General features: G+C 46.0%; 1 protein-coding gene across 6 annotated transcripts in view; it reads right to left on the minus strand.

Annotated features, from left to right (window-relative positions):
- DENND1B (DENN domain containing 1B) overlaps positions 1–21,640 on the minus strand; it is a 197,947-nt gene that overhangs the window by 165,977 nt on the left and 10,330 nt on the right. For all 6 annotated transcript variants that reach the window (XM_040406712.1, XM_040406709.1, XM_040406711.1 and 3 more), the window contains exon 2: positions 19,005–19,069. In XM_040406712.1, the coding sequence (XP_040262646.1) occupies positions 19,005–19,069 (65 nt within the window). The remainder of the gene's footprint in view (positions 1–19,004; positions 19,070–21,640) is intronic.

Here is a 21,640-nt window from a genome sequence, read left to right on the forward strand (position 1 = left end):
CCTTACCCTAGGTCCACAATTCTTAGCCATCAATTTACGGGCTAGGTATAGTACTTTAGCCAATTTGGCCCATTTAGGTTACTTTCACACTTGCGGCAGAGAGATCCGGCAAGCAGTTCCGGCAAAACGTATGCCAACTGATGGCATTAGTAAGACTGATCAGGATCATGATCAGTCTTAGGCTACTTTCACACTGGCGTTTCTGGGTCCGCTTGTGAGATCCGTTTCAGGGCCCAAAACGGATCAGTTCAGCCCCAATGCATTCTGAATAGATAAGGATCCGTTCAGAATGCATCAGTTTGGCGATGTGGAGCCAAACGGATCCGTCCTGACTTACAATGTAAGTCAATGGGGACGGATCCGTTTTCACTGACACAATATGGTGCATTTGAAAACGGATCCGTCCCCCATTGACTTTTAATGTAAGTCAGGACGGATCCTTTTTTACTTTGACTTTTTTTTTAAAGAATAATGCAAACAGATCCGTTCTGAACGGATACAAACGTTTGCATTATCGGTGCGGATCAGTCTGTGCAGATACCAGACACATTCGCACGGAACGCAGGTGTGAAAGTAGCCTTAAAAATGCCTGATCAGTAAAAAAAATGCATTGAAATGCCGGATCCGTCTTTCCGTTGTCATCCGGCAAAACGGATCAGGCATTTACTTTTTTACCTTTTTTTCGGTCTGCGCATGTATTTTGAATGCCGGATCCGGCACTTATACATTCCTATGGGAAAAATGCCGGATCCGGCATTCAGACAAGTCTTCAGTTTTTTCGCCGGAGATAAAACCGTGTCAAAATGACTGAACTGAAGACATCCTGATGCATCCTGAATGGATTACTCTCCATTCAGAATGCATGGGGATATACCTGATCAGTTCTTTTCTGGTATAGAGCCCCTAGGACAGAACTCTATGCCGGAAAAGAAAAACGCTAGTGTGAAAGTACCCTTAGTTGTCAGCAAATCATGTATACAGCCTGATAAACCCAACTAAAAGTGTCTTGGGAATTCATAAATCATATACCCCCCCAAGCAAATCAAAGACATCTTTTCAAAATCCACTTAAAGAGGACCTTTCACCTGTATAAACTATGTGAACCGAGTATGCTGCCATATAGAGCGGCGCCCGGGGATCTCACTGCACTTACTATTATCCCCGGGCGCCGCTCCGTTCTCCCGTTCTAGGCTCCGGTACCTTTGCTCCTTAAGTTATAGTAGGCGGCTCTTCCCTTGTCCTGTGGGCGTCTCCTTCTCCTAGGCTGCAGCGCTGGCCAATCACATCGCACAGCTCACAGCCTGGGAGAAAAAAACCTGTGCACAGGATAAGGGAAGACCCGCCTACTATAACTTAAAAAGCAAAGGTACCGGAGCCTAGAACGGGAGAACGGAGCGGCGCCCGGGGATAATAGTAAGTGCAGTGAGATCCCCGGGCGCCCAGGGCCGGATTAACGTAGGGGCTGATGGAGCTGCAGCTCCAGGCCCCTACCATAAAATAGGCCCATCTGCCAGCCAAAAGGCCGTCGGGAGGGTTAAAAGTCCTCTGTTGTACACAGCGCAGCGTCACACAGCACACAGTCAATGCAGAGACGCTCACCTCATGCTGGCAGCAGGGAGCCTGAGGGAGGGACTCGGGAGGAGCGTAATATGATCCTAGAGTGGAAGCTGCTTCTGCCAGCCCCTCCCCTCCCCCCCCACCAACCAATCAGAGCTGAGGCAAGGCAAGCACTTCACAGGTCCTGTAAGGGAACTGCACAGTGTAAAGTGTAGTTCCCAGGTTAGAACAGTGCATCTGCCAGGACCTGTGATGACATCATCTTCAGCATCACAGGTCCTGCAGAATCTAGCAAAGGAACTGCACCAAAAATGGTGTAGTTCCTAGGTTTCAAAGGTACATCTGCCAGGACCTGTGATGACATCATCACAGGTCCTTCAACCCCTAACAGCAAGTATTTGAAGTTCACAATCAGCTCTGCATTGATCCATACAGACTGGAATGGAGAGGTAAGAGGAGGTCCTCCACTTTTCATCATTTCCCCCCCCCCCCCCCCTCCATGCCCTGTTTTTACTCATTGCTCACTCATGTATAATACTTCAGACAGGTACAGTGACCACAACCTCATGTACTTCACACACACAGTGACTATAATGTATAACTGACCACATATTTCTATAAACACTGCATCTACAGTATTATACCTTGTATGTCTCATATATATATATATATATATATATATATATATATACACACACACACACACTCTGCATATATTAAACAGTATTATAGATGCAATATGTACAGATATATAATATATATTGCAGTGTACTGATATGTGAGGTACAAGGTATAATATATGCAGTGTGTATAGATATATTGTATATACAGCAGTGTACTGATATGTTAGGTACGAGGTATAATAGATGGTGTGTACAGGTATATTGTATATACAGCATTGGATTGATATGTGAGGTACGAGCTGTAATTTATACCTCATATATCAGTACACTGCTGTATATACTATATACCTGAACACACTGCATATATTATACCTCGTACCTCACATATCAGTACACTGCTGTATACACTATACATCTGTACACACTGTATCTATTATGCCTCTTTTGTGTGCCAGGCCTGTTTTGTAATCCCAATCCGGCCCTGATGCATAAATTATAAAACAGCAGCGAACATAGTTCATGGAACAAAGAGAGAGGCCTGGAATGGGTAGTGGGAGGGGCTATAAAAGGGCAATGAGGGCCCAATTTAGATTCTTGCTATGGGGCCCAGTGATTTCTATGTACGCCTTTGACAGGAGCAGAGAGATAAGAGAAGTGACAGATGACACAGAGTTTAGATTACAGGTTGAATTAACCCTTTAGGATCAAATTGGCTTCTCAGGAGATAAATATGTTAAAGGCATCTCATTCAGTAGCTATATAACTAAGGCTACTTTCACACTAGCGTTCGGGTGTCCGCTCGTGCGCACCGTTTGAAGGGGCTCACGAGCGGCCCCGAACGCATCCGTCTGGCCCCAATGCATTCTCAGTGGAGGCGGATCCACTGAGAATGCATCCGCCTGCCAGCGTTCAGCCTCCGCTCCGCTCAGTGAGCGGACACCTGAACGCTGCTTGCAGCGTTCGGGTGTCCGCCTGGCCGTGCGGAGGCGAGCGGATCCGTCCAGACTTACAGTGTAAGTCAATGGGGGCGGATCCGCTTGAAGATGACACAATATGGCTCAATCTTCAAGCGGATCCGTTCCCCATTGACTTTCAATGTAAAGTCTGAACGGATCCGCTCAGGCTACTTTCACACTTAGAAAATTTTCTAAGTTTTAATGCAGACGCATCCGTTCTGAACGGATGCGAACGTCTGCATTATCGGAGCGGATCCGTCTGATGAAACATCAGACGGATCCGCTCCGAACGCTAGTGTGAAAGTAGCCTTAGGGTGGGTTCACATCTCCTTTATGGATTCCGTTAAGTGGGGACTGTGGGGACTATTTTATTATCAGCCAGTGACTGTGTTACTGTAATACTGTTATCAGTTCAGCACATAGTTTTCCCTGTGCATTCACATTTCACTTCACTTGGTTCGTTGTACTACTGTCAGTGTCAGACTGTTGTCCCTGTGGGTAACCATGCACAACAGACAACAATGCACACCACAGTGACAGCTCCTGACTCCTGTCCTGAGTACTCCTGTCCGGCGTCAGCCTCAGCTTCCCTTCACTATCACTATAATCAATCACTCTTCCTGATCCTGACTCACTCATTAGAGAGCTGAAGAGCCGACTGAGTCAGCAGCAGCAAGTGAATCGAATGGATAGCATCTGCGCATGCGCACCGGCACCTAGAGTCTTCAGTTCACTTGCGAGTCAGCTCAGCAGTCAGTGACTCACCAAGTGAACCAAAGATCCGATTCATGAATCGGTTCATTTGAATGAGCTGATTCAAATGAACCGATTCATCTGAAAGATCCGAACTTCCTATCACTACTGAGGTCATATCCGGCGGGCCGCGGCATTACAGGAACAGCACCAGCTGCTCTGACGTCCTGCCGCCGGATATACGTCACAGGATATCCGGCGGCAGGACGTCAGAGCAGCTGGTGCGGTTCCTGTAATGCCGGCCCGCCGGATATGACCTCAGTGCGCCCGCGGTTATCCCTCCTGCACGCTGCGCTGTGTACAACCTACTCAGCAGTTTCGACCAGCACACGGCCCACAGCGCTCAGCCACACCAGCCCGTGAGACAGCAGGAGCTTCTGGAGCAGGGCAGGTATCAGATAAACTCATCCAGTTGGAAGGGAGGGCAATCATAGTGCTGTTCTGATTTATGGACACAGCTCTCAGCATGCTTAGCCAGCCTTCTATCTGGCTGTTTCTGAGCCTGTGGACTGTGACTCTCAAGAAGCACAGCCAGATAGAAGGCTGGCTAAGCATGCTGAGAGCTGTGTCCATAAATCAGAACAGCACTATGGAAATTACTGACTGGCTAAGCATGCTGAGAGCTCAGTCTAAATAACATAACACATTAAAGAAATTACTGTTTCTAGCTGCTAGTCCACAGTCCACAGCAGCTAGAAACAGTAATTTCTTTAAAGGGATTCTGTCACCAGGTTTGACCCCTGTCAGCTAAAAATATGCTGATGTTCAGGGCGTCTTCACGATTCCTAATGTGGGCTTATAAATGTCATCTGTGGGCTTATTTAGCTAAAAAACAGCTTTTACTAACCTGTCAGTCAAACAAATAAGGTGCCCAAAGGAATGTTAATGGGTGCAAGATGCCCGCCGCACCCACCGCCGTTCGTGCCCAGCGCCGCCTTTCCGGACTTCTGCACCGCCTCCTAATCCTCTGTGCCGCCTCTCGCTCTCCCTCCCTCCCCCCTCCTTCTGCTGTAAGATCTCGCGCTTGCGCACAGGGCTCTGCCTGATGCGCCCGTGCAGACTTCTCCATTTGGCTTCTTACAGCGAAGTGCGCATGCGCCGGCACTTCGCTCAACCCCTGTATGCGCAAGATCTTACAGCAGGAGGAGGGGGGAGGGAGGGAGAGCGAGAGGCTGCACAGAGGATTAGGAGGCGGCGCAGAAGTCCGCAAAGGCGGCGCTGGGCACGAACGGCGGCGGGTGCGGCCGACACCTTGCATTCATTAACATCCCCTTGGGCACCTTATTTGTTTGACTGACAGGTTAGTAAAAGCTGTTTTTTAGCTAAATAAGCCCACAGATGACATTTATAAGCCCACATTAGGAATCGTGAAGACGCCCTGAACATCAGCATATTTTTAGCTGACAGGGGTGAAACCTGGTGACAGAATCCCTTTAATGTGTTATGTTATTTAGACTGAGCTCTCAGCATGCTTAGCCAGCCTTCTATCTGGCTGTTTCTGAGCCTGTGGACTGTGACTCTCAAGAAGCACAGCCAGATAGAAGGCTGGCTAAGCATGCTGAGAGCTGTGTCCATAAATCAGAACAGCACTATGGAAATTACTGACTGGCTAAGCATGCTGAGAGCTCAGTCTAAATAACATAACACATTAAAGAAATTACTGTTTCTAGCTGCTAGTCCACAGTCCACAGCAGCTAGAAACAGTAATTTCTTTAAAGGGATTCTGTCACCAGGTTTGACCCCTGTCAGCTAAAAATATGCTGATGTTCAGGGCGTCTTCACGATTCCTAATGTGGGCTTATAAATGTCATCTGTGGGCTTATTTAGCTAAAAAACAGCTTTTACTAACCTGTCAGTCAAACAAATAAGGTGCCCAAAGGAATGTTAATGGGTGCAAGATGCCCGCCGCACCCACCGCCGTTCGTGCCCAGCGCCGCCTTTCCGGACTTCTGCACCGCCTCCTAATCCTCTGTGCCGCCTCTCGCTCTCCCTCCCTCCCCCCTCCTTCTGCTGTAAGATCTCGCGCTTGCGCACAGGGCTCTGCCTGATGCGCCCGTGCAGACTTCTCCATTTGGCTTCTTACAGCGAAGTGCGCATGCGCCGGCACTTCGCTCAACCCCTGTATGCGCGAGATCTTACAGCAGGAGGAGGGGGGAGGGAGGGAGAGCGAGAGGCTGCACAGAGGATTAGGAGGCGGCGCAGAAGTCCGCAAAGGCGGCGCTGGGCACGAACGGCGGCGGGTGCGGCCGACACCTTGCATTCATTAACATCCCCTTGGGCACCTTATTTGTTTGACTGACAGGTTAGTAAAAGCTGTTTTTTAGCTAAATAAGCCCACAGATGACATTTATAAGCCCACATTAGGAATCGTGAAGACGCCCTGAACATCAGCATATTTTTAGCTGACAGGGGTGAAACCTGGTGACAGAATCCCTTTAATGTGTTATGTTATTTAGACACAGCTCTCAGCATGCTTAGCCAGCCTTCTATCTGGCTGTTTCTGAGCCTGTGGACTGTGACTCTCAAGAAGCACAGCCAGATAGAAGGCTGGCTAAGCATGCTGAGAGCTGTGTCCATAAATCAGAACAGCACTATGGAAATTACTGACTGGCTAAGCATGCTGAGAGCTCAGTCTAAATAACATAACACATTAAAGAAATTACTGTTTCTAGCTGCTAGTCCACAGTCCACAGCAGCTAGAAACAGTAATTTCTTTAAAGGGATTCTGTCACCAGGTTTGACCCCTGTCAGCTAAAAATATGCTGATGTTCAGGGCGTCTTCACGATTCCTAATGTGGGCTTATAAATGTCATCTGTGGGCTTATTTAGCTAAAAAACAGCTTTTACTAACCTGTCAGTCAAACAAATAAGGTGCCCAAAGGAATGTTAATGGGTGCAAGATGCCCGCCGCACCCACCGCCGTTCGTGCCCAGCGCCGCCTTTCCGGACTTCTGCACCGCCTCCTAATCCTCTGTGCCGCCTCTCGCTCTCCCTCCCTCCCCCCTCCTTCTGCTGTAAGATCTCGCGCTTGCGCACAGGGCTCTGCCTGATGCGCCCGTGCAGACTTCTCCATTTGGCTTCTTACAGCGAAGTGCGCATGCGCCGGCACTTCGCTCAACCCCTGTATGCGCAAGATCTTACAGCAGGAGGAGGGGGGAGGGAGGGAGAGCGAGAGGCTGCACAGAGGATTAGGAGGCGGCGCAGAAGTCCGCAAAGGCGGCGCTGGGCACGAACGGCGGCGGGTGCGGCCGACACCTTGCATTCATTAACATCCCCTTGGGCACCTTATTTGTTTGACTGACAGGTTAGTAAAAGCTGTTTTTTAGCTAAATAAGCCCACAGATGACATTTATAAGCCCACATTAGGAATCGTGAAGACGCCCTGAACATCAGCATATTTTTAGCTGACAGGGGTGAAACCTGGTGACAGAATCCCTTTAATGTGTTATGTTATTTAGACACAGCTCTCAGCATGCTTAGCCAGCCTTCTATCTGACTGGCTAAGCATGCTGAGTGCTGTGTCCATAAATCATAACACAGCTCTATGAAAATTACTGTTTCTAGCTGCTGTTGTCCACAGTCCACAGCAGCTAGAAAACAGTAATCTTCATAGTCATGTTAAATGATCACTATAGTGTCAGGAAAACAAAGCGGTTTTCCTGACACTATAGTGCCCTGAGGGTGCCCCACCCGTGGTCCCCCTCCATGTTGCCAAGATAGAAGCCAAATGAAGGGGTAGTTGCAGGAACAAAATACTTTAATGGTATCGATAAAATATATATGTAATTAAGACACTGAGTGCAGTTCCATAAAAAGGCCCAGCAAAATCCTCAGCACCAGGCCCATGATGCTCTTAATCCGGCCCTGCGGGCGCCGCTCTATATGGCAGCATACTCGGTTCACATAGTTTATACAGGTGAAAGGTCCTCTTTAAGGCTGTACAGGACCTTGTGATCGGCGTTATGCTACATATAAGGACTAGGTTGGTACAGCCTCCAAAACATTATCCAACTGTTCAGTGGAGGGTGGGCCTACATCCACTTCCCATTTTTCTTTAAAGGGTTTATCCAATGATTAATGTAAAAAATGAAAATCAGACATCATATAGTATGTACATGACAACCTCTTTCTAACTAAGTTGGAATCAGCCCTGAACCTCACATGGATCCAGAGATCTCCTCATTCATTGCTCTGCTAGATTTATATCAAGGGGAGTATCTTTTCTGCGGCAGCTAAGGGGGCGTGTCTCAGCTCTCCCTATCACAGCTCAGGAGGCGTGTCTCAGCTCTCCCTATCACAGCTCAGGAGGCAGTTGAAGGATGAAACTGAGCATGTGCGGCCTTCTCATTGAGCAGGACAAAGAAATAAGAAAAGAAACAAACAGCAGGTGGCGCTATACAGATACATGTTATTGAATAACTCAGTGGCTATACAGAATGTTTAATTACATGCAATTACAAAAGTATCCAGAAGATCCAGGCGCTGGTTTGAAAACTGTAGAATATTTTTTGTGGGACAACCCCTTTAAGTCCGGCCACTGGATCCCATAGACACTCACTAAAGAGCCATAGGCATGAGATATTAAAGTCCAGGAGGGTTTTGCTGTTACCACATAATCAAAAAGTGACGTGGAGAAGATATATGTAGAGATCGTACAGTTCTGACTCTGAATAGCATGCCTCAATTGCTCTTGAGTATTGGTAAAGTGATTTGCAACTGTTGGAAAGGGGTTATCCAGAAATGGATAAGGATGACCTAGCGTCAGGTAGGCAGATCTGATATTAATCACCTACCCAGAGGTTAGGTCCTCCATATTAAAGGGGTTATCCGAATTATGGGGGGGGGGGGGGGGGGGGGGAACATTACAAAACTCATCCAGACTTACATATACATGAGTTAAGTATGATTTTTATATATATATATATATATACAGTGGGGGAAATAATTATTTGACCCCTCACTGATTTTGTAAGTTTGTCCAATGACAAAGAAATGAAAAGTCTCAGAACAGTATCATTTCAATGGTAGGTTTATTGTAACAGTGGCAGATAGCACATCAAAAGGAAAATCGAAAAAATAACTTTAAATAAAAGATAGCAACTGATTTGCATTTCATTGAGTGAAATAAGTATTTGAACCCTCTAACAAAAAAAGACTTAATACTTGGTGGAAAAACCCTTGTTTGCAAGCACAGAGGTCAAACGTTTCTTGTAATTGATGACCAAGTTTGCGCACATTTTAGGAGGAATGTTGGTCCACTCCTCTTTGCAGATCATCTCTAAATCCCTAAGGTTTCGAGGCTGTCTCTGTGCAACTCTGAGCTTGAGCTCCCTCCATAGGTTTTCGATTGGATTAAGGTCCGGAGACTGACTAGGCCACTCCATGACCTTAATGTGCTTCTTCTTGAGCCACTCCTTTGTTGCCTTTGCTGTATGTTTTGGGTCATTGTCGTGCTGGAACACCCATCCACGACCCATTTTCAGTTTCCTGGCAGAGGGAAGGAGGTTGTCGCTCAGGATTTCACGATACATGGCTCCGTCCATTTTCCCGTTTATGCGAATAAGTTGTCCTGTGCCCTTAGCAGAAAAACACCCCCAAAGCAAAATGTTTCCACCCCCATGCTTGACGGTGGGGACGGTGTTTTGGGGGTCATAGGCAGCATTTTTCTTCCTCCAAACACAGCGAGTTGAGTTAATGCCAAAGAGCTCTATTTTGGTCTCATCAGACCACAGCACCTTCTCCCAGTCACTCTCTGAATCATTCAGGTGTTCATTGGCAAACTTCAGACGGGCCTGCACATGTGCCTTCCTGAGCAGGGGGACCTTGCGAGCCCTGCAGGATTTTAATCCATTGCGGTGTAATGTGTTTCCAATGGTTTTCTTGGTGACTGTGGTCCCTGCTAATTTGAGGTCATTAACTAACTCCTCCCGTGTAGTTCTAGGATGCTTTTTCACCTTTCTCATTGACACCCCACGAGGTGAGATCTTGCGTGGAGCCCCAGAGCGAGGTCGATTGATGGTCATTTTGTGCTCCTTCCATTTTCGAACAATCGCACCAACAGTTGTCACCTTCTCTCCCAGCTTCTTGCTAATGGTTTTGTAGCCCATTCCAGCCTTGTGCAGGTCTACAATTTTGTCTCTGACATCCTTGGACAGCTCTTTGGTCTTTCCCATGTTGGAGAGTTTGGAGTCTGCTTGATTGATTGATTCTGTGGACAGGTGTCTTTTATACAGGTGACTAGTTAACACAGGTGTCCTTAATGAGGGTGACTAATTGAGTAGAAGTGTCTAACCACTCTGTGGGAGCCAGAACTCTTAATGGTTGGTAGGGGTTCAAATACTTATTTCACTCAATGAAATGCAAATCAGTTGCTATCTTTTATTTAAAGTTATTTTTTCGATTTTCCTTTTGATGTGCTATCTGCCACTGTTACAATAAACCTACCATTGAAATGATACTGTTCTGAGACTTTTCATTTCTTTGTCATTGGACAAACTTACAAAATCAGTGAGGGGTCAAATAATTATTTCCCCCACTGTATATATATATATATATATACACACACACACACACACACACACACACTGCTCAAAAAAATAAAGGGAACACTTAAACAACACAATGTAACTCCAAGTCAATCACACTTCTGTGAAATCAAACTGTCCACTTAGGAAGCAACACTGAGTGACAATCAATTTCACATGCTGTTGTGCAAATGGGATAGACAACAGGTGGAAATTATAGGCAATTAGCAAGACACCCCCAATAAAGGAGTGGTTCTGCAGGTGGTGTCCACAGACCACTTCTCAGTTCCTATGCTTCCTGGCTGATGTTTTGGTCACTTTTGAATGCTGGCAGTGCTTTCACTCTAGTGGTAGCATGAGACGGAGTCTACAACCCACACAAGTGGCTCAGGTAGTGCAGCTTATCCAGGATGGCACATCAATGCGAGCTGTGGCAAGAAGGTTTGCTGTGTCTGTCAGCGTAGTGTCCAGAGCATGGAGGCGCTACCAGTAGACAGGCCAGTACATCAGGAGACGTGGAGGAGGCTGTAGGAGGGCAACAACCCAGCAGCAGGACCGCTACCTCTGCCTTTGTGCAAGGAGGAACAGGAGGAGCACTGCCAGAGCCCTGCAAAATGACCTCCAGCAGGCCACAAATGTGCATGTGTCTGCTCAAACGGTCAGAAACAGACTCCATGAGGGTGATATGAGGGCCCGACATCCACAGGTGGGGGTTGTGCTTACAGCCCAACAACGTGCATGACGTTTGGCATTTGCCAGAGAACACCAAGATTGGCAAATTCGCCACTGGTGTCCTGTGCGCTTCACAGATGAAAGCAGGTTCACACTGAGCACATGTGACTGACGTGACAGAGTCTGGAGACGCCGTGGAGAATGTTCTGCTGCCTGCAACATCCTCCAGCATGACCGGTTTGGCATTGGGTCAGTAATGGTGTGGGGAGGCATTTCTTTGCAGGGCCGCACAGCCCTCCATGTGCTCGCCAGAGGTAGCCTGACTGCCATTAGGTACCGAGATGAGATCCTCAGACCCCTTGTGAGACCATATGCTGGTGCGGTTGGCCCTGGGTTCCTCCTAATGCAAGACAATGCTAGACCTCATGTGGCTGTAGTGTGTCAGCAGTTCCTGCAAGATGAAGGCATTGATGCTATGGACTGGCCCGCCCGTTCCCCAGACCTGAATCCAATTGAGCACATCTGGGACATCATGTCTCGCTCTATCCACCAACGTCACGTTGCACCACAGACTGTCCAGGAGTTGGCAGATGCTTTAGTCCAGGTCTGGGAGGAGATCCCTCAGGAGACCGTCCGCCACCTCATCAGGAGCATGCACAGGCGTTGTAGGGAGGTCATACAGGCACGTGGAGGCCACACACACTACTGAGCCTCATTTTGACTTGTTTTAAGGACATTAGATCAAAGTTGGATCAGCCTGTAGTGTGTTTTTCCACTTTAATTTTGAGTGTGACTCCAAATCCAGACCTCCATGGATTGAAAATTTTTATTTCCATTTTTTTATTTTTGTGTGATTTTGTTGTCAGCACATTCAACTATGTAAAGAACAAAGTATTTCAGAAGAATATTTAATTAATACAGATCTAGGATGTGTTATTTTTGTGTTCCCTTTATTTTTTTGAGCAGTATATATATATATATATATATATATATATATATATACATACATACATACATACATACATACATACACACACACCCCCACCCCTTTGCACAGTGCCTCCTTTGTTTACATGCTGTGGGAGCGTATAACAATCACTGAGCTCTCCCTCATGAATATTTGTGGGTGTAAGCAATCTACCCATCCCCTCCCCCTGCACTGCAGATATAGATTACATATAGATGTATATAAATCTCAATATATATATTCTTATATTTACAAAGAATTGTGACGGGAATGCTGTTTTCACAGGGCTGCCGCCGCACAGGTGAGTGATCGCGCATGCGCGATTCCTCATAGGAGCCGGCTGGCAGCAAGCTGCTGAGAGGGGGGGGGGGGGGGGCACACAGGCTCTGACGTTTCGTGTACAGAGCTGGGCCACTCCCTCAGGCAGAAATAAGCCTGTACACGAGACGTCATCACAGGAGCCTGGAGGATGACGTCGGGAGTCACGTGGCCTGCAGCCCTGCGGGTGAAACAGGACCACAAGGAAATATAAAGTAATTTACAAAATGATTGTTTAGGATGATATAAGGCACATTAGAATAAATATATATAACTTGGACAACCCCTTTAATTTTGGAATAACCCTTTTAAAGGTCCCCATTATCGTACAGCTGAGATATAAAAATATATATATATTTTTCCAAACAGGCGTATACTTCGTACACCCCTCGACCCCCAGAAATTCTCTTATCTTCCACCACACTTTATACACAAGAAGGAGAATGGGCACAGCAGGGGACAGTAACTTAAATGTATGTGCCTCCAACGCTCCAAGCAACGGTCGCCCCGGTATAAAGGACTGAATTATTTTCTAGAGTCAGACACCCTTGTAAATGTTGTAGTTTCACGGCTAAAAAGTACGCCCACGGATGAGGTAAAGCTCTGCCTAAACCTTCTACTCTCTTTAAATAGAAGTTGATGAAGAGGACAAGAGGCACACAGCTCTTATAATGCAATATCATCTGCTCACATAAAAGCTGCAGCGGACTGTAAAGTATGGTGAGCTCCGAGACATGTAGATGATTAAATGCCAACACACGCCTACACGTTACAGTATCACAACATAACATTACAGGCAAAGAAAAGTTTTGCAGAACATTCACATGGATCCCAGAAGATAGTATTCTTGAAGTAGTATATTTGAAGGGATTGTACAGGATGATTCTCCTTGTTAAATACAAGCAGGACCTGTGAGGAGAGCTGCACCTACCTTCTCCCTGCCGCTCCATGGCTCCTGGGCTGTCTTTACCAAACCCCACATGTAAACATCCTGCATGGCGGCATCATGTGCACCACTGCAGCTAATGCCTCAGTGGCAACGTGTCACACGTCACTGCTGGGGCCAGTCATTTGCTGCAGTGGCTGACGTCACCCCGTCCGGAGCAGGTAAGTATCGCTCTCTTCACAGGTCCGCTAAAGGGGGGCAGTTATAAATAAAAATAATAATCCTGAACAATCCTTTTAAAGCCAACTTCTCACCCTGAACATGCTGGGCTATCCTTATATGTTATGTAGCAGGAGTCAGACTGATGTAGATTTGTTTTTTTATTTATATTACTGCTTTTGGCTGGCGTGCAGCAGTTTTGTGTCTGGTCACAAAACGAAATTCTGAAAGGACGGAAGACATCCTGAACGGATCCCTTTCCATTCAGAATGCACGAGGACTATACGGAAACATTTTTTTCCAGTATTGAGATTCTCAATACCGGAAAACAACAACGCAAGTGTGAAATAGGCCTTAATCGGGTGACCCAGAGCTGTCTATGCAAACAGTTTGATAGGGAGGTCTCTGGTGACAGATTCCATTTAAAAAAAATGTGAGTAAACCTGACTTGACAGCTACAAAAATTGTGGCCGTATATAAAGCCATGATAGATATTTCTTTGATGAATTTGCTTCTTTGCACTCACGAGACAAGGGTCTCCTGGAAATAAATGAGTTGACCACTACCTCGTTACTGGACGCTAAGCTCCTTCTCATACAGTAGAAGGCACATTATGTTATCAGTACATCATAACTTCTTCAAAATTATTATGAAAAAGGAAAAGAGGTTTCATAGTTGTTACAGCCACAAAACCACACAAGGTCCTCTTCACTTACAAGAGAAGCAGCAAAAGCCTACAGAAAATACATGTAGACGCACATATATCTATTCATGGAGAACTGTACTAAGGACCAAAGGACTACCAGAAAGGCCACATTGCACTGATCTTACCATGTAGGACACTGGTCAAAACCAGTGAGCCTCTAATGTTTATGGGGCCTCCAGACTCTTCCCTAATGGCAGTGTCTGGCAGCGGCTTCCTCCCCCTTTATAACACTGAATCAGGAGAGGTAGCTGCCACTAATCAGATATCCCATCTTTATGAGCTGCCTAAGGTAAGCAGTAGAAACATCACTGCATTATCTCTTAAAGGGAACCTGTCACCAAATATATCTCACCAAAACCAGCTGACCTGAGAGTTGTGTGCTCGTCAGCTGAATGTATTTACTTAGAAATTAGCTTTTCAATGATATGCAAATTAGCCCCATGGTGCAACGAGGACAGTGTCATTGCACGTAGAGGCTCCACTCACTCTCTTGCATGCCGCGTCCTCCACCACTCTGACCGACAGCGCCAGGCACTGAAGACATAATCGCGTTTGGTTCCGAAATCTCACACATGCGCATTGGCTTCAATCGGCCGGGGCGCATCTGAACTGTACTGTCCCTACGCCGAACGAGCAGGCGCGAGACCACAGGACACTTCAGGGACAGGCGTGATTATGTCTTCACTGCCTCGTCCTGTCAAAGTGGTGGGGGCATGCAAGAGAGTGAATGAACCTTGTTGCACATTTCAATAGTATTAAAAAGCGAATTTCTCAGCAATGCAGACACATGGCAAGATGGGACCAAAACCATTGGATTCAGCTGACAAGCGCACATCTCTCAGGTCAGCTGGTTTTACTGAAATACACTGCTCAAAAAAATAAAAGGGAACACTTAAACAACACAATGTAACTCCAAGTCAATCACACTTCTGTGAAATCAAACTGTCCACTTAGGAAGCAACACTGAGTGACAATCAATTTTCACATGCTGTTGTGCAAATGGGATAGACAACAGGTGGAAATTATAGGCAATTAGCAAGACACCCCCAATAAAAGGAGTGGTTCTGGAGTGGTAACCACAGACCACTTCTCAGTTCCTATGCTTCCTGGCTGATGTTTTGGTCACTTTTGAATGCTGGCGGTGCTTTCACTCTAGTGGTAGCATGAGACGGAGTCTACAACCCACACAAGTGGCTCAGGTAGTGCAGCTTATCCAGGATGGCACATCAATGCGAGCTGTGGCAAGAAGGTTTGCTGTGTCTGTCAGCGTAGTGTCCAGAGCATGGAGGCGCTACCAGGAGACAGGCCAATACATCAGGAGACGTGGAGGAGGCCATAGGAGGTCAACAACCCAGCAGCAGGACCGCTACCTCCGCCTTTGTGCAAGGAGCAACAGGAGGAGCACTGCCAGAGCCCTGCAAAATGACCTCCAGCAGGCCACAAATGTGCATGTGTCTGCTCAAACAGTCAGAAACAGACTCCACGAGGGTGATATGAGGGCCCGACATCCACAGGTGGGGGTTGGGCTTACAGCCCAACACCGTGCAGGACGTTTGGCATTTGCCAGAGAACACCAAGATTGGCAAATTCGCCACTGGCGCCCTGTGCTCTTCACAGATAAAAGCAGGTTCACACTGAGCACATGTGACAGACGTGACAGAGTCATGAGATGCCGTGGAGAACGTTCTGCTGCCTGCAACATCCTCCAGCATGACCGGTTTGGCATTGGGTCAGTAATGGTGTGGGGTGGCATTTCTTTGGAGGGCCGCACAGCCCTCCATGTGCTCGCCAGAGGTAGCCTGACTGCCATTAGGTACCGAGATGAGATCCTCAGACCCCTTGTGAGACCATATGCTGGTACGGTTGGCCCTGGGTTCCTCCTAATGCAAGACAATGCTAGACCTCATGTGGCTGGAGTGTGTCAGCAGTTCCTGCAAGACGAAGGCATTGATGCTATGGACTGGCCCACCCGTTCCCCAGACCTGAATCCAATTGAGAACATCTGGGACATCATGTCTCGCTCTATCCACCAACGTCACGTTGCACCACAGACTGTCCAGGAGTTGGCAGATGCTTTAGTCCAGGTCTGGGAGGAGATCCCTCAGGAGACCGTCCGCCACCTCATCAGGAGCATGCACAGGCGTTGTAGGGAGGTCATACAGGCACGTGGAGGCCACACACACTACTGAGCCTCATTTTGACTTGTTTTAAGGACATTACATCAAAGTTGGATCAGCCTGTAGTGTGTTTTTAATTTTGAGTGTGACTCCAAATCCAGACCTCGATCGGTTAAAAATTTGATTTCCATTTTTTTGTGTGTGTGTGATTTTGTTGTCAGCACATTCAACTATGTAAAGAACAAAGTATTTCAGAAGAATTTTTAATTAACTCAGATCTAGGATGTGTTATTTTTGTGTTCCCTTTATTTTTTTGAGCAGTGTATATTTGGTGACAGGTTATTCAGTTATGACCCCAGTTTTCCAAATGTCAATTGTTAAAGGGGTATTCCAGGATTTTATTACCAATGGCCTATTCTCAACATAGATCCCTGACGAAGGAATACGCTTATTCCGAAACGCGTCGTAAGGTATTTTGGTCCTTAGGGGCATCCATAGAGGAGTGTGACGTCACACAGAAGTTCTCACAGCAACTACTTGCCGACTTCCCCACGTGCGCGCTAGCTACCAGTCGGAGCAGCGCGCGACTACTGGGTGTCAGCAAGAAGAAGCAGAGGAGGAACATCGTGCTCCTACAGGAGAAAAAACAGGACTGAGCCGTTTCTCCTCCCTCTTCATGTTCATAACGGCAAGTACATTTCTCTGAATGTATGATTAAGAAAGCGTGCCAGAATCAGCGCGGGTAGTATTTAGAATTTTTTATGACATAAGTATTCTCAACATAGGCCCTCAATATATGATTGGCAGGGAGCCGACACCCTGTACCCACAAAAATCAACTGCTCCACTTGAATGGGAGTAGAGCTATAGTTCCTGTATCGGCGCTACTTGGGAATAGCTAATCTGATATTGATGGCCTATTCTGAGGAAAGAACATCAATAGTAAAATCCAGAAACACCTCTTTGAAGGCTATGGACACCTTTGTGGGCATTTTTTATTACTGCATTTTATTTACTGGTCTTTATTAAAAAATGTTAACAGTTTGTCTTCTAAAACTTTCCTTCTCCTTCTTAGGCCTGCTGCACACGACCGTATGGCTTTTTCAGTGTTTTGCGGTCCGTTTTTCACGGATCCGTTGTTCCGTTTTTTGTTTCCGTTGTGTTTTCGTTTCTGTTCCGTTTTTCCGTATGGCATATACAGTATACAGTAATTACATAGATAAAATTGGGCTGGGCATAACATTTTCAATAGATGGTTCCGCAAAAAACGGAACGGAAACGGAAGACATACGTATGCATTTCCGTATGTGTTCCGTTTTTTTGCGGACCCATTGACTTGAATGGAGCCACGGAACGTGATTTGCGGGCAATAATAGGACATGTTCTATCTTTAAACGGAACGGAAAAAACGGAAATACGGAAACGGAATGCATACAGAGTACATTCCGTTTTTTTTGCTGAACAATTGAAATGAATGGTTCCGTATACGGAACGCAAAAAACGGCCAGTAAACGGGGGAAAAAAATGGTTGTGTGCAGGAGGCCTTAGTGAGATCTGTCAGAGCAGGCCTAATCTACATAATTTGAAACAGCTGATAAACAAACTGATAAGAATATGGCTTAGGCCTCTTTCACACTACAGTAAGTCGATTTCAGTGTTTTGCGTTCCGTTTTTCACGGATCCGTTGTTCTGTTTTTTTGTTTCCGTTCCGTTTTTCCGTATGGCATATACAGTATATAGTAATTACATAGAAAAAATTGGGCTGGGCATAACATTTTCAATAGATGGTTCAGAAAAAACGGAACGGATACAGAAGACATACGGATGCATTTCCGTATGTGTTCAGTTTTTTTTGCGGACCCATTGACTTGAATGGAGCCACAGAACGTGATTTGCGGCCAAATATAGGACATGTTCTATCTTTCAACGGAACGGAAATACGGAAACGGAATGCATACGTTGAAATGAATGGTTCCATATACGGAACGAAAAAACGGCCCGCAAAACGGAAAAAACGGTAGTGTGAAAGAGGCCTCAAATGAGTGTTATGAGCTGTCGGGAAACTCGAGACAATGAATGCAGATCCAGCAATCAGAGACACTGTGAGCAGGAGAATGAACAGTCGATGCAGAAGCAGAGGAATTGAAAGCTGAAGAAGACAAACTCTTGAAAAAATTTTTTTATAAAGACCAACTGGAAAATTAGCATTTAGTCCAAGATAACTAGAATTCAAATATCCCCCAAATATGTCCAAAGCCTTTGCTATATACTTCAGAGAGAGCTATTCCTTATGACTCCCTCGGCCCAGTGTTCATGTAGTCGGGAGGGAAATAAACAGCTGCCAGACACCTCTAGAGGTGACTACCCACTTGAGAAAAAGAACATCAGGCATAGTGAAATTCAATTTGCCCAAACCCCTCCCCCCGTCATCTGCTGTTGGGGAAGAGTTGGCACACTAGATGGTTAGAAGGTCTCGTCGACATTCATATGTGTACAGCCATCTTTATTCCTTCAAGGTCCATCATGCGGAGATCTATATGCTGGATACCGCTAGATTATGGGTACTCTAATTCATCTACACCAGATAAACCATCAATTCCAGGATCCAACTGAGGCAAAGTCCTTACAAAAAGAAAATGGGGTGGATCATGACACCATTATAACCCAGGAGAAGCAAGCCAGATTTTATTAAAACAATGTGACGTACCTTCATTTTCAGAAGCAGAACACTCCACCCTTAGCACCAAATCAAATGTTCTCTCCGGCTTCTCCCTGCAACAGAAGCAAAACATCAACTCTTCTGTACATTGTGGCCACATTTTTTTATTAATACTAGTAAGTTTTAATTTTTGACCACTATTTTTTTTTATACTAAAGTTTGGTGTAGCAAGCTGCATATGGCCTCTATGCGGCCCATGACTGTTGCACAAAAGAATATGGCCAGTAAAGTGAGAACACGGTGGATAACTGGCTGTGGTTAAAGTCCTGTTATTATTATGCAGGACACATGCAAAATTACCCGACAAATATTGATCTCAGCTCCAGCTTGTTCTGGCATTTTATCCATACTGCCATAGCTACTGGGAATACGAGCTTCCACAAGGAGAGGAGACTATGCTTTTCAAGCTGCCCTTCACAACGGTCTGAGGCCTTTTTCTCTACTTAGTTTAGAAACCCGGCAGGAAAACATAACCCGCAGCCTGAGAGAAGACAGGTTTACAGACCTCGCTAGTGGCACCTCTACAGGGGTTGTATGTAACCAGGGCAGTGCCACCATGTGATGGAGATGATGGACAGACAGAAGTCATTTCTAGCTGACCCAACCATACATGTAATGAGCAGACTGGATATGATAACTGTAGGCAGGTTATTAATGTCTACAATAACAGTCATATACATTAGATAGCTGTCAATCTCTCCTGACTTGCCTATTACTTCAGCAAAGAAAGACACAAAAGTCTGGACACATCTGTTTATTCCATGGTTTTTATTTTTGTCTTTTCTACATTGTAGATTCATATTGAAAACATGAAAATGATGAAGAAACACATATTGAAATAAGCAGTAAACCAAACTAAAATATGTTTTATATTTTTGATTCTTCAAAGTAGCCCTCTTTTGGATTGATGGCAGCTCTGCATAGTCTTGGCAATCTCTCAATCAGCTTCATGGGGTAGTCATCTGGAATGGTTTTCAATTACCAGGTTGGGGACATATCGCTAGGATATAACCCCGTGGGACCCGCACCTATATCGAGGATGGAGCCCCGCAAAGTGGTGGCTGGGGGACTCCGGTCCGGTCACCATCAAGCACTTTCCTCATAAAAGTGAATGGGAGTGCACCAGGCATGGCCGGTCACCGCTCCCATTCACTCCTATGGGGCCTGTGCTCGGCTATTTTCGGCGGCTCCAAAGATATGAGTGGTGGGCGGCTGCGCATGCACAGTACGCCCTCCACCACTTTCGGGACTCCGTTCTCAATATCAGAAAATAGGTGTATATCCAAACGATATGCCCCTATTGTCTAAGATGAGACAACCCCTTCAAGAATTAATTTGTGGAATCTCTTGCCTTTAGGCCTCATGCACATGGCTGTTTTTGGCCTGTGCCCGTACTGCGGACAGTAAATTGTGGTCCATAATGCACGGGCACCGACCATGTGCCTGCCGTATGCAGCGGTAGTGCTTCCGTAGTGTTCTGTGCCCCATTCCGCATCGCACCTTCCGGATTGAGGACCCATTGGCCGGTGCCCATATATTGCAGACCCGCTATTTGTAGGCCACAATACAGGCACCGGCCAAAAACGGCCATGAGCATGAGACCTTATAATGTATGTGAGCACATCCGTTGTGGTGTGCTGAGGTGGGATTGGTACACAATTTCATACACTGCTTAGCCCTATTCTATTACTGTTCTAAGGGTCCATTCACACGTCCGTAATTTGGGTCCGCATTTGTTCCGCAGTTTGCGGACCCATTCACTTTCAATGGGGCTGGAACAGATGGGAATCCGCATTTTCAGAATCCGAATCCGTTTTTTCGGGATCCGCAATTCCGTTCCTGAAAAAAATAGAACATGTCCTATTCTTGCGAACCAGAAAAGGCATTTTCTATTATAGTGTCTGTGATGTGCGGTCCTTTTTTCTACATGACAATGATCCCAAACACATCCCTAGGTTATGTAAGGGACCAGCTTAACCCAACTGGTATGGTTTGAAACGAGTTGGATGGCAGTGTGAAAACAGGCAGCAAGTGCTTCTGAGCATTCCTTCAAGACTGGTGGAAAACCATTCCAGGTGACTACGTCACGAAGCTGATGCCAAGAGTGTGCAAAGCTGTCATCAATGCAAAAGGGGGCTACTTTGAAGAATCAAAAATATAAAACATTCCGGTTTAACGCCCTATGTGTTCCTATGTCTTCAAAATGAAACAAAAACATGGAATGAAAAGAGGTGTTCAGACTTTTGACTGGTACTGTATATCCCACCGAAAACAAATGATTGGGCATGCTGAAATAGAATGTATTTGATCTTCCTCCCCCCACCCCCAAATTCCAGGCATGGGCTAATATTACACATATTGCATAGCTAGAGATACTACCAAAAATGGCAAGTTCCGCACCCTTTATTATGAACATCCAGCTTAACGGTAACTTGTCATCAGCTTTTACCTATTATATGGAAACAACTGCAGGCTAGAATTGTGCACCATTATTTCAATCATGTCCACGTTACTTTCATTATTATTCCCTTTTTTTACAGAAAGATGTCATTAAAGGGGTTGGCCCATCTCATACATTGGGGGCATATCGCAGGCCTAGGGCCTAATGAAGTCCCCAGGCCTGC

Source organism: Bufo bufo, chromosome 9 (genome assembly GCF_905171765.1).
Source record: "Bufo bufo chromosome 9, aBufBuf1.1, whole genome shotgun sequence".
Taxonomy (NCBI): Eukaryota; Metazoa; Chordata; class Amphibia; order Anura; family Bufonidae; genus Bufo; species Bufo bufo.